General features: G+C 44.9%; 1 protein-coding gene across 2 annotated transcripts in view; it reads right to left on the bottom strand.

Moving 5' to 3' along the window:
• Window positions 1-1,054: 1,054 nt before the first annotated feature.
• Window positions 1,055-14,094, bottom strand: part of kcnh3 (potassium voltage-gated channel, subfamily H (eag-related), member 3) — a 135,516-nt gene continuing 122,476 nt past the window's right edge. Inside the window, exons 11-15 of one of the 2 annotated variants that reach the window (XM_065962051.1) lie at window positions 12,552-12,766; window positions 6,157-6,413; window positions 5,683-5,783; window positions 5,194-5,246; window positions 1,055-4,735 (exon numbers count right to left, since the gene is read on the bottom strand). In XM_065962051.1, the coding sequence (XP_065818123.1) occupies window positions 3,779-4,735; window positions 5,194-5,246; window positions 5,683-5,783; window positions 6,157-6,413; window positions 12,552-12,766 (1,583 nt within the window). In that variant the 3' untranslated portion in view covers window positions 1,055-3,778. Of the gene's footprint in view, window positions 4,736-5,193; window positions 5,247-5,673; window positions 5,784-6,156; window positions 6,414-12,551; window positions 12,767-14,094 lie in introns of both variants that reach the window. The other variant, XM_020637848.3, reaches the window with a different exon arrangement.

Genomic DNA, 14,094 nt, shown 5'->3' with positions numbered 1-14,094 from the left:
TTTTGCTTTAAATAAGAGTGGAGGAGTGCTTGATTCTCATCTCATACTTTAATTAATTCTTTCTATCGTCTTAAGGGATGCTTGATTTAAGTTTCATGCACGACCCTGGTTCTCTGAATATGCAACACAAGCCAAGATATTTCCAAATTTAAATGCAAAATGCAAAAGAAATCAGTATAAAAAGAAGTTTGCAGCTGTTTCTTAATCCAAGCGAAGAGCATCTCCAAAAAACAACATGCCTCTGCGTCATCATACAATGTGAAAAAATATTTTTAAAGTGTATTCATTCATTTTAAATGCTGCAACTTCACGTGTTTCTTGCAGTTCACGGCAAGTGAATTTCTGCTGCTTGCATCTGCAGTTTTCAAAATAGGTTGACAAACGTCTTTTTTTTTTTTGTGTTTGAAAGCAGATGAAATATTACCTCTGGCATTTACAAGAGTCTTGGACAAGACTTTAAGTATCTTTATAGCAGTGCTCAGGGTTTTTAAAAGAGAGATTTTGGTGTTTTAAAATTTAAAACAAAAATATGTAACACAGACAAACAGATCAAAGCATCAATAGACCCACAGCTCATGTGGTCTGTAAAGTGAAATTATTGTTTTCATCAATGGAATCTGGTGGCTTTAAAGATTGTTATGTAGATTCTGATTCTAGAAAAATCCTTTATGAAATGTTGACACACACTTCAAGGTCACATATCCTCCTCCTCTTCAACCAGTGTAAATAAGTCTCCTAGCTCCCCAAAACATGCTCTTGTTTTCTTCTAAATCCACTCTGATCCATGTCGCTATGTCCTATTGTTTACGGTGAGAAGGCAGAGTCAGAGGGCAGAACAAACACCTAGCTGTGGGAGTGTCACCCACCTGGGGGAGGGGTTACTGCCCTTTGTGATGTCGTGAAGGGAAAATCTCCAAACGGCCTGTTTGAGAACACATTTTCTGAAAAGTGGAGCAGGCAGAAGACGGAGAGGATGGACCATTATCTATATGCAAATTTGTGGGTGACACAAGAAAAGGCGAATGTCTCCAAAGAGTAGCACAGGAGTCTGAGCTCTTATAAAACAACACTTCTTTATTGTCATACATTTTGTAATCCTGGTAAAGTTTTTATGTAACAGCAGTTGTTAATAAAACACGTCTGACCCCAGCAGCCTCCGACAGGGCGCTTTGTCTCATCCCATAGTCCCGTCTGCCCTCAACAGCTCAAAAGCAGGCACATTCCTCATGCAAAAAAGCTGTGACATGCATTTTGAGTTAAACCCCTAATTTTATACCCAAGATCCCACCCGCGCACCCACCCACCCACCTAAAGTTAACCAACGAGATCAGAGCTCCACAGCTGTCAACTGGAGTTCTACTCGTTATCTTTGAGAGTGTAAAGAGTCCAGGTTGTCCCGTTACAGAAAATAGAACCCAGAAATCTGACCGTCTATATTACAAGTAACATGGTGCACAAAGCACCTCACCAAAGCGAGAGAGAAAAAAAGAATTTCAGAAGTCCTGAGACCTCCGTAGTGATACAGCCTAGGTATTGTAGTTTCATGTTAGGCTGTAGTCTTGTACCAGCATAAAGCTCAGTGGTTGGCAAAGGGGGCTGCAGATGATGAAAACTGTGTGCATGTTCAAAAGATGCTTCTTGTGTGTGCTACATAAAATCTCGGAGGGTTTGAATCCTGTTTCTAGTTTAAGCCACGCTTCCACTAAAAGAACAAAGAACCTTATAATCTCAGGGACTGATAATCAAGGAACTTAAAGGTTTCGTCTGCCTTTTGTTTGTGTTTCAAGCTGGTGTAAAATACATACAAAGAAAAGACAAACTCATTGCTGCAGAAAGGAAGTGAAGGCTGTTTTTACTTATTTTTGCACTTCACTTTTCAGCATGACTTAGGGTGCACTCACACTAGCCCCGGTTACCCCGTACCATGTTGAAGGAGGAATGCCCCACCCCCCACTTTACTGACTTTGTGGCTTATTTTGAGTCATGTTAGTCAGATACAGAACACTCAGGGATATCTCCATAATGGAGGCGGGGATCGGTTTTACTTTACGTCCATGCTGTGTACCGTGCAGAAGCACACCTCTTCCAACAGTACCAGGGCCAAGGAAGTGTACCGAGCATGAGCGCAGAACGGAGCACTCACACTACTCAAACGAACTGGACTTTGAGGGTGAAGGGTGCTTTGGCATGGTACGAGTATGGTATGTTGTGAGTGTGTCCGTAATGGCTATCATTGCAGGATTTTGTTTGCAGCATTAACGCTCAACACGGCCCTGACTTTGTCATTTCTCCATCTGTCTCAGGATTATTCCTGCAGACCCCCGGATGTGTCAAAGTAAAACGAACAAAAACAAACCGGCAAATTCAAATAATATCGTGCGCATGACTTTTTATTTGTTTTAGCCAAATCTATGCAAATGAAACTGAAAAAGTGACCTCATAGCTGTGAGGCAAAAGAGTTGGCGTACGGTGCTCTTTGCACATACTAAAATTTGGTAATTTACTCAGCTCAAAAAAGCCACAAAGATTTAGTTCCCCTAAAGGTTCCTGGTCTCTGTTCTTGTGGTGGAAAAGTGGCTTTAAGATATCAAACGTCCCCTCCCCAGCCTGTTTCTGTCTGACGTCCCAGACACGCAAAATATTTCCTCATTGCTTCCAAAAATAAATAAAAATACAGTCTAAATAAATAAATAAATAATTTAGATCAAAGGTGCAAGAGTTCTCTGCAGGTGACACTAATGGCTTCCTGTGTAAAGTTTTGTTCCAAATGCTTTCCTGTAGAGAACAGGAGAACGGCCGTGGTGAAGCCTCATGTCTTAATGCGGAGAAGGCACGAATGGCTGGATGGCTAAAGCTCAGGAGGGATGTGGGAGGTGATGTGTTACAATCTGATTGGCTGGTTGTAAACAGTCATGATGGTGACAAACAGATAAATATGGGTGTTGATTATGTTTTGAGAGTTTCCCCGAACTTTTTTTCTTGCTTTTGTCTTTGGTACACGACCCAGCAGTTAGCTCAGACTTCAAGGGTCCACACTCAAACTGAAGCGCTTCTGCTCGCTAACATCCTCAGACTCATTACAGGGGAAGAACATGTAGACGAGTTGAACAGTTTTTTGTGGAACGAGAGCGATGTAAATGACTGAAAAGATGGATCCATGTCCGGCTGAGTGTTTGCCTCCACCACCCAAGAGGCAGAAAATCTAAAAAAAAATGAAAAAAATAATCCCATGATGAAGCCTTCCAGGTGAGGGTGTTCTGATGTGACTAGTTTTTAATTCTGAGTCCGAGAGCAGCAGCATCTCGACCTCTCCGACTTCAGTAAAGACATGTTTTTTTTTTTTTTTTCCAGCTGAGATATGAGAGTGTGTACCTGCCCTGTAAAAAAGAGGAGACTAACTTGTGTTAGATTCAGACGGTGAAGTTGTTTGGAGCTCCACAGATGAGCTGAAACCAGTTTAAAAGATGTTCTGGTTTCCATGTTGCTACAGGGAGCAACTGATGCTACTGAAGTTGGTACTGAGTGCTGCTGTAGCTGCAGTGAAACAGTCGAGGAAAACTCTCCTTCACACTGATTTGCTGGCAGCTTGTGTCGAGTCTCGGCCTCACAGGTGTGCTTCCGGTCACCTGTTTCTCCTTTTTCAGCCCGATGAGCCACCTCCTTGTTTGTTTCTGCTTGGTTTTCATTTCATGCAGACGCCATTCTCCCTGATCTGATCTCCGCTTTTATCCCCTGCTTCTCCTTCGTCACCTTTTTACGTTTGCTCAGTTTAACCCGCTCATAATGCCGGTTCCTCTTCGTCGATGAAACTGATGTGCTCCGTGGAGGACCGCCCCTCCTCCTCCACCGCTCGTCCCCACTCTTGCATCTCCAGCTCCTGTGGGAGACTGACCCCTCTTGCCTCCCTGTAGCGCAACTGTGACTTACACCAAGGTGGAGTCTGGGTGTCTGCCTGCCTCGTCCTCGAAGAGTCCAAAGACACAGGCAGGGAGAGGGTGGAGGGGTGGAAGGGGGCGGCTGGAGGGGAGACGAGAGAGACAGTTGGGGACGGCTTCAGGCGAAAATCTCCAGGAGAGGATGTGAGGGATGGGGGAGCTGAGCAGTGGGTGGACTGGGTAGGAGGAGGCGTGTCCTGGGAGGGCGGCGGAGGTTGGAGGCCTCGGCTGGTGCAGCTGCCTGGTCGGGACAGGTGGGGGCCTTGGCAGCGGGAGAGAGACGAAGAGGAGGAGAGAGACATGGAGAAGGAGAGAGACGGTGAAGGAGTGCGAGAAACCAGAGGAGGCTGGTCCAGCAGAGGGGGCAGACACGTCCCGTTGCTGGGGGAGACGTTGGGGACGGGGGATCCTTCAGGAAGTCTGTCCTCAGGTGAGGGAACGGTGGAGGGGAAGCTTGGAGGTTTGGATGGGGGCGGCGGGGGTGAAGGAGAATTAAGCCTTTGTGGTGAATGAGGAGTGGGCAGAAGGCATCCAGGCAGATCCTTCCCCTCTGTGTCCCCGCTGTCCAACAGGGACTGAGTGTCAGGTCTCTGCAGGGGACAAGGTGTGGCAGGGGGCGGCACCATCAGGCAGGTGCTCGTGGATAACTGGCTGGCACTGCTGGGAGGAGGGGTTAAATTTGGCGTCATGGTCATCAGGATTGGCTGCGAAGTTGAGGTTTGGAGGAGGGGCTTAAGGAGGCGTGTCATTTCCTGCAGCTCCTGACTGAGCGTGCAGACTTGTTTGGAGAGACTGTTCATCTATGGAGCAGAGAGAGACACACACACACACACACACACACACACACACACACACACACACACACACACACACACACACACACACACACACACACACACACACACACACACACACACACACACACACACACACACACACACACACACACACACACACACACACACACACACAGCAAAGGTCACAACAAGACAAAGGTCAATCCATGCAAATAGGCTATTGACTGTCTTATTGACTGTTTTATTGACTGTCTTATTCCTAAACAAATCCAGAGCATTCAGGACCAGAATCTAAAGTTTGAAGGAGGACATACTGACTGCTGCATTGTTGTCAGAGAAGCCAGCACTTCAACATAGCATGTTTCCTTAATGTCTGATCATATAGTAAGGTCATTGTAAGATTGATAAGAGAATAACGGACACAGAAACAGATATCACCATCATCATATTTAAACACTCACCTCTTCGGTCAGTTTCAACACGCTCTGCTTGATCTCAGAGTGATCCCGAATCGCTGCACACAACAAACAAACAAACAAACACACATCCATGTTAATCCTCACAGAGAGAACCTATATACTACTTTGTGTGTGTATGTGTAACTTTTCTGTACTTGTGTGTGTGTGTGTGTGTCCAAATTACTTTTTTAACCATGGAGAAAAACTAGAGGTCTGAACACACTGATTCAAACTTTGCGGCAATTTAAGACTGCAATTGAAAAATATTTCCTGTTGAAACAAGATCCTCGAAACAACATTCAGATTTGATGGTCGGACCTTTTTTCAAACAGAAAGATGCAGAAAATACTTCATCCTTCCATGTTGTCTGTTCTTGTCCGTTTAACTCCTATTCCTATCCTGTGTTGTTTAAGTTATTGCCTTGTGAAGCATTGAGTCTGCACGTTTGTATCGCAGGCGTTGACGTTGAGTTGCAGTGGTTACCATGGTTACCGCGGTATGGGGAGGGCGGCGCTGCAGGAGACATGCTGGGACTGAACTCAAACTTCTGCGATGAGGTGCAGTTGCTCTCCGTTTCGATGCCGTCCACGAATCTATGCGGGGAGAAAAGGGGGATTAAAAAGTAGGAAGAGGAAACACGAGGAGAAGAATATTAATCGGAGGAGAAGCAGGAAAATTGTAAGTGCACTAATTACAGTGTGTGTTTGTGTTTACATTCAAACATAAAACCCTGGTCTGTCAGGAGGTTTTGTTCACACTCGCCTGCACAGCAGACAGGGTGTCATGAATCTGTGCGCACACACACGTTCTCTCTCCATGTGCTCACATCACCCGATAGTGTGAAACCCAAACACCTCCACAGACACCGTGTGATCCACCTGCAGCTCTGTACCCGCTGTACCTGCACACTTTGAACTCCTCCATCTTCCTGCTCATTGGTCATACAGTGAGTGTGTGTTTTAATACCTGGGGCTGAGTTCAGGTGGAGCGCAGCTGAAGCTGACCACGGGAATCTGCAGAGTGGTGGGGCGGGAATGTTCGGAGGGAGCGCGGAAAGGTCTGGGAGGGAGGAGAGGGGAACGCAGGGGCGAGCTGAGCCCCCTGCTGAGACGCAGCGGGGAGCGAGGAGCCCGGGACACGGAGTTCTGATCCTCATCGCCCTCCTCGTCCTCACGGATGGAGGGCAGCTTCTTCACCAGGCCACCGTTACTCTCCCAGTCCCCCTGAAGGAAAGAGGGAGACGTGTTGAATATAACATGAGCACGATGAGGCTTCACACATGTTGGTTTTGGCAGCAGCACAGAGGTCAGAAACAATCTGCTGCTAGAAGAAGAGTGTAGCTACAGAAATGCACCAGCAGGGGGCAGAGAGACACAAGAGTCTGTATCTTTTCTCCCATTGAATATTTGATGTCCCGTGCTCACATCACAGCTCAACAGCCACTCCATTCACAGAAATGTGTTTACGACTTCCCTTCATAAATTATCAAACTGATGTTTTTGCAGAGTCTCATTTTTTTTTTTTTTTTTTTTACACGATTGGAACATTGTTTTGGATATTTGAAGAGAGGATTTTGGTTTCCAGAGGTCGAGCTGTGCCAGAGAGAGAACAGTCTGCTCTTGGTGCAGAGGAAAAGTCCAACATATTTACTCTCTTTTCACTCTTGCATCATGTTTCATAGCCTGCGTGCAGCCGTGCAATGTATGAAATAGAAATATTAAAAAATGTAAACCTTAGCTTGAATTCGCCTCTTGCTGAATTGAGAGTAGATTTTATTCCTTGTGTGTATTGTTTATGGTTTTAAAACCTCAGGGGATAAGACAATTCTCAGTCTTATAGAGGAGTTATTATCATTATTAGTGGATTTCAAACCCCTCTCTGCATAACATCTGCAATGTTAGCCAGAGATGAGCATGCGTTTGTCAGCAGGGGGGGGGGGGACAAAGACAACAATGTTTAGAGTTCCAAATAGCCGTCGTTCTGTTTTGCTGTTAACAACATGTCAAGAATGAAATATTTCTCATTCATAAATAAGTGAGGAAGAAGTGAGCACGCTCAGAGAAGCAGCACAAAACATAGCAATGAAAAGTGTTCCAGAGCGGAGCGGCTGTCAACGCGCGTCCCTGCAGTCCTGCGACTTTAAGAAGGAGACGGCGACAATAACAGCAACTACTCATGAAGGAGTCAAGAGCCTGAACTTTTACTGTCGCCCTCGGGAGATTGAACCCGGTGATGAAAAGTACGAGACAAAATCAGTACTCCATTTAGAGTGAGCACGGTTCAGTCTCCGTCTTTGCCCGGCTGCAACAATAAATCTGTTCCGCTTTATTCAATGCGGACACCCCTGCACACACACACACACACCCTGCAATCACCCCCCCCCCCCCCCCCCCCCCCCATCATCCTCCCCCCTGCTTATGAGTTAAATAATTTAGTCTGACTTCGGTGTTGATGCTGGGTCGCTGAAACTTCCAGAAAGGATCCGCTAAACAGAACAGGACGCTCGTCGTGTCTGAAGGAGGACGTGCACACTCAAAAGATCTGCACACAGCTGAGATCACATGTACGCTGCTGAGTTCAAAATAAATGTGTTGATTCCCTTCAAAACTGAAGTGGATGTGCGTTTTGCAAAGAGTGAGTTGGAGGGACTTTTCTGTCTAGAGTCCTAATTTACAGATGTGTTTTTGACGAGCAACCAAAATAACTTATTTTGGTTGCTCGTTATCAGGTATTTTCTTAAATGTCTCCACGGCTCTATCACACCGCAGGTCCATCTATGACCTGGGAAGTGTATTCACTCACCTGCAGAAGAAGGCACCAGGTCTTTATTAACGACATCCTCAGTTTGATCAGTATCAGAATGATCAGTTTATACGAGACCTGGAGTCAGGGTTTGATAGCTTGTATGTGAGGATATTTTGCACGTTGCAATTATAAACAAAGTCAAAATAATTTTGCATATCCTGATAATCTCCCAGAGCAGGTGGTGAAGTAAATCGAGCCTTGTGTGCCTCGGATTGTTTCTGTTTTTGTTTCGAAACAAGAGTGTTTGTTTATTTTTTGACCTATTGGAAAGTGTTGAGTCCATTTATTTCTTTAAAGGCTTTATATGCGATTTTTTCATCCAGCAGATGTCGCCCTTGAGCACCAGCATGAAACCAAAACAACTGGCGGTGCAATGTTGTGTCAGCATGCTAATGCTAGTGATCTTTACTAGGCTCGTATCTTCACACTGCATGTAAATTTACCCAAAATCACTGTGATCTAGAAACACAGTTAAGCAGTGAGTACAGTATGTTATTCTTCTTTTCTCTAGTCCCACAACTTTTATACACGAGGGGAGAAGTCAGCCGGCCGTCCCGGCGATATAAACAAACTGAAGATAAGACTCGGAAAACTCGGGAAACATCACAGACAGTGGGACTCGTTGTCGACAGTCATGACTCACAGAGTTATTTTCAGAGGATATACTTGATTTCTATTACATTTAAGTGTGAAAAATCGCATATTCTGCCTTTAAAATGCTCCTTTTTTCTGAAAATACAGCATTTCAGCAGTTGAATTGTAGCTTCTGCCATCTTGTGGCGTTTATATGTTACTACACATTACAGTGTTAGCTGAGAACACACAGTTACCTGCAGCACCTCGTGGTGATTCTTGAGTCTATCGAGGCCATAAGCAAAAACTGATTGTATTTCATGCCTTTTTGATTTTACACAATATGAAAGCCATCTGGAATGTAGCACCCTTGCCCCCCCCCCCCCCATGGGCTTTATTTGTGACCAGCCTGTAGTTGTTGTTGTTGTAGCCTACGACTTTGTCTTTAAAATATTAAAGACACAGCTTTTATTTCATCATCGGCTTCTATTTGAGGAAAAACAGGATATTTAACTTGTGTGCAGGAACACAATTAGGTCATAAACTCATTAAAATCACACCAATCTAGCTCCTGTGTTGTAGCTTCAGGCCAGAGATAAACTAGCAAAGAAATAGTGAGCATGATTGTTGCCTGTTGTGTCTGGAGGGTCGGCCGTCCACGTTCTCAAAAATTAACACTATGGAAGGTTGTAAGATGCAGTATGCACGTGAACAGTAGGGGCGCTGTAACGAAGCTCCACCCTCATTAAGTCTTTGTGCATCCATATTGAGTCCACGTCGGCGTAATAGGTGTTCCAGTCTGTGATTTCACATTGCGTTTTGTGGAAGTGGGAGAGAGTACAGCGTGTAAACGTCCTGTACTCCACATCAAAAAAGCTTACGACGGTTAAGTTCCATTTTATAAATCAATGTGGAAACCTGCAAAGCTAAAAGAAAGCAACCAAACTCATTTGCAACTCATATGCACGAGGAAAATGTTGGAGAAATGTAGTGTGGACGGTGCAGAAAGTGTGTTTGTCCACCCGTCATCAGCCGTGATCCCAGAATTAATAAAGTAACCTCCTCGAGTATCGCTACACACAGCCTGAGTAAGTGCTAATGCATCTCCCAGTATGTCAACAATTATGTTCATGACTTTGTTAAGGTTATGAAGAAAGTGATCGTTGATGTTTCAGTTCTCTGAATAATGAAAAGAGCAACGTGGGAGTGAAAAGAAGTCTTCCTGCGTTTGCATTTTATTGAATAGGAAATGACATTTGGTTCGACTTTACTTCAGAGTCACACACATTCATTACTTCTTCAAAAACAACAGCTTTCTCCTGCACCTCCCTCACAATAACAGCATCATCCTGCTCTAACATGGAGCGACTGCAGTGAGTAATGAATGTTTTTCATATCTCATCATGCAGACAAGCCAACGCCCCTCCACTTCCCCTTTCCACTCTCCCTTTAATCAACTCACGCTCCTTCTCCTCTCCTCCCTCCATCCCTGCGTGCTCAGCAAACTCACTCTCTCTCTCTCTCTCTCTCTCTCCTCCTCCACCTCCCTCACTCTGCCCCCCCCCCCCCCTCCTCTTCTCCTCACACCCCCTCCCGTGCCACCGTAATGTATTTTTAGCTCTCTTGTTCTAATCTTAGCTCGCAGCTCTGGAGGAACCAAGGAGCGCTGTGCGATGTGGGGGCGTGATAAGTGTGCTCTTGCCGCGTGTCTGCACGTGCTCGGCTGTGTGTGAATGTGTGGGTGTGCTGAAGTTGTGTGAAAATGTGCGTGCAGACATAAAAGTGCAGCAAAGCATGTAAGCGGGTATATGTGAGGAGTCTGAGCTTGCAAGGACAAACATGAACAAAGTGCTCTTTTTGTGTGTGTGTGTGTGTGTGTGTGTGTGTGTGTGTGTGTGTGTGTGCGCGCACATGTACAGTATGTACAGGTGACAGCAATATGCTCTATTCCCTGTTGTGTTTCTGGTGCAGCAAACGATTGCAGAGGACGAAACGTGCTGTAACATGCTCTTGTTTCTGCAGAAGAGCTCTGTGCAGTACCCATTGCATCGTTTCCCCAACGGCTCCTGGGTCACAGAGTTTGCCTGCAGCCTGTGAATCAGCAGGGATGGACTTGGAAAGTATGACCATCACGGATCTTTTGTTTTCTCATCATTTTCTGACAAAACTGTCTGCCTGTGTCCTGAATCTTTTCCACATTCGGTTTCTTCTTTTTTCAGTACTTTCTTTCTCTCTCTCTCTCTCTCTCTCTCCTCCCGAAGAGTTCTCAAAGTTTTTCAATGATGTAGCTGCTTTGAGAATATTTTGTTTCAGTCAAGTTCCCACTGAAATATGTAAACTATTCTTAGCAGAAAATACAGAAATGCTGCATAACAGCACTGCATTACCGGTGTCTAAATAACTAAACAACAACTCTGCAACTTAAAAAACAGTGCAGAAATGGGTTTAACATTTGCATCACATACTCTTTATTAATTTGACTTTTTTATGTATTGTCAGCTTTTTTTTATGCAACAAAACAGTTGTCACTGTTTGTTGAGTGCAAACCTGTTTTATTTTTGCACAATTATTCAATGGATTTATGAATGACTGATTTCTAACTATTCTAAAATATTTAAATGGCCCACTACAGTTCTCCACACTACCTCTAGAGGTGCTAGTAAGCCATTTTGAGAAACTGCTCTTTATCATTTGTAGTTTTGGTCACGTCTTCAGTGGTCGACATGCTTCTCATGTTGCTATGAACATTATCATTCATCCTTTGAGATTGCCTCTGAAATAAATGTTTACTGAACAGGGAGGCTGCAGATACCTGCAGGCGTGTATTTCCATGTTCCTGCAGCATTGTCTAACATACATGCATATGCAAACACACTCTCCTGGGCTGCTGGTACCAGAAGGGTTTTGCATACATAAGCAGGGATGGACATCTGCAGCCCGACCTGAGATATGGGCAGCAGCAGCTCTTGAATCTGGAATCACTCACTCGTCCTCCTGATGCTGCTGCAGACACACACTCATATGTGCACGCGTTTGCACATTAGTACCCCACTCACACTCTGCAGAAAACGTGCCGTGCCTCAGAGAAACAAACGGTACTGCAGTGGAGAAGGAGAATTGAGGAAGAGCACAACAGAAGTATAGCCAGAGTCCCCCTCCCCTCCATATCTCCTCCTCCTCTCCTCGGCTGGCTGAGCTATTTATATCCAGCAGGATCCAATCTTAGCAGCAGCTGCGGGGAACTCAGCCAGTCAGGGACAGCCCGTACTTCCCTCCTGCTCTATTTTTAGAAACAGGACAGCTTCAAACAGCAACACTGAGCTATTCTCGTCCCTGTGTTTTCTCCCTGTGCTGCTGCTGCACCAGCCAGCGGCGTAGGCTGTGTGTTTGTGTGTTCAGAAAGAAAAAAAGCACTTCAAGGCTAGAGTTGTCACGCACGGATCTGTGCGTGAATTTTAAAGCAGCGATGGAGAGGTCATGCAACCCTTTTATACAGCAGAGGAGGTGCTCACCGTACGAGGTCGGCACCTCCTCTGGCGATTCCATTAGCACCAAATACATTTTCATTTTTTGATTTGCACTTTCACACTCTGCACAGCTTGTGAGTGATGTGGTGGGTTGGTTACGGTGCAGAAGGAAAGTATGCATGAGGTGTTAGGACTGTATGTGGAAGGCACAAACACTGCCTTCATGACTCAAACATGGCTTTTTAGGGTATGTATGGTAAGGTATGGTATGATATGGTAAGGTTTGGTATGGTATGGTATGGTATGGTATGGTATGGTATGGTAAGGTTTGGTTTGGTTTGGTTTGGTATGGTATGGTATGGTTTGGTATGGTATGGTATGGTATGGTATAGTATGGGAAGGTTTGGTATGGTATGGTATGGTATGGTAAGGTTTGGTTTGGTATGGTATGGTATGGTATGGTATGGTATGGTATGGTATGGTATGGTATGGTATGGTATCACTGTGTGTACTCACATCCGCTCCGTGTCCCTCTCTCAGGTTGTATGTGAGGTCGTGTTGAATCTCGCTGATGAACTTCTGGGCGTACTCCGGGTAGAGTCTGAGGACCTCCCTGAGGCCCTTCAGGCTGATGTACTGCAGGTCGCAGTACGTCAGCGCCTTCACGTTGGCGTTGGTCTTTATCACCTGCTCCTTCGTCAGGTAGTCCGAGCCAATCAGATCTCCTTTACCTGAGGGGGAGCATAAACAAACGTCAGACAAACACACAGACACATGATTACCTTAGAAGCAGTAATTCTGTTTGTTTTCTGCTCCGGAGGGAATTAGCGGAGGCAGCTAAATAATGAAACCACACGAACGCAGATCAAGGTGCTGATCATTAAAGACGGAGGATCAAAGCAGTACACCTGTAACGTCTTTTTAACAAAGACAGGTAGGAGAACGTGTTGGACGTATGTTTAATCCCCCTGGAGATTGACTCGATGTTTTATAAGCAGATACTTTCTCCACAAAGAACAAAGGTAAAATCCTCAAAGTGAGCCTGATGCACGTTGTGATTGGTGGTTGATAAAAAAAGAACTAAAAGGTCGTATGTATCTGAGTTTTGTGTCATAGCAGGATAATAAGTCAGAAGGAGATCACCTTGGCCTGTGAAAACTGTAATTTTTAGCCAGCTAGCTCCCTTCTAGATCTCTCAACTGCTGCAGAACAGTTTTTTCCCAGTGATTCAAATACTGTAGGTCCTGTATGTTATATCTGTTGACTCTGCTGTTTAATTAGAGACATATCCAAAATAAGAAATCTTGACAGAGCAAGAAAGATGAGGTCAGAGAAATTACCACAGAACTGGAAAATAGCACAGGTTTGACAAAGCTAAACACAATGTTTGATGTTTAAATTACAAAAATAAAACTCATTCAGAGCGAATGCTGACACAGGCTTCATCCATCCACCCAGAGCGAGGGTGTGTTAGGAGCAGATTAATCATGTCTTAATTCACTCTGCTGACCAGATAATTAAAAACATCACATACTCTACAACATGGCTCTTGTTCCTCTTAATAGAATCTGTCATGTTTTTGAGGATAAACATGCAGACAGATCTTTACACCACCTGTTTAAATGTTTCAAGGATGGGAAATCAGCTTTTCTTCTTGCATATAATTTAAAAGATTTGCTCTCCAGCCATCGATCCATTGATCCACCCGTCCGTTAATCCATTCATCCGTGCATCCATCAGTGCATCCCTCCATCCATCCATCCATCCGTGCATCCATCCATCATCCATCAATCCATCCATTCATCCATCAATCCATCCATCCGTGCATCCATCCATCCATCCATAAATCCATCCATCCATCCATCCATCTGTGCATCCATCCATCCATCCATAAATCCATCCGTCCATCCATCCATCCATCCATCAATCTATCCATCAATCCATCCATCCATCTGTGCATCCATCCATCAATCTATCCATCCATCCATCTGTGCATCCATCCCATCTGTGCATCCATCCAACCATCCATCCATCAATCCGTCCATCCATCCATCAGTCT

This window comes from Labrus bergylta, chromosome 13 (assembly GCF_963930695.1).
Source record: "Labrus bergylta chromosome 13, fLabBer1.1, whole genome shotgun sequence".
In the NCBI taxonomy this organism is placed as follows: domain Eukaryota; kingdom Metazoa; phylum Chordata; class Actinopteri; order Labriformes; family Labridae; genus Labrus; species Labrus bergylta.
This window is presented reverse-complemented; position numbering and strand designations above follow the sequence as displayed.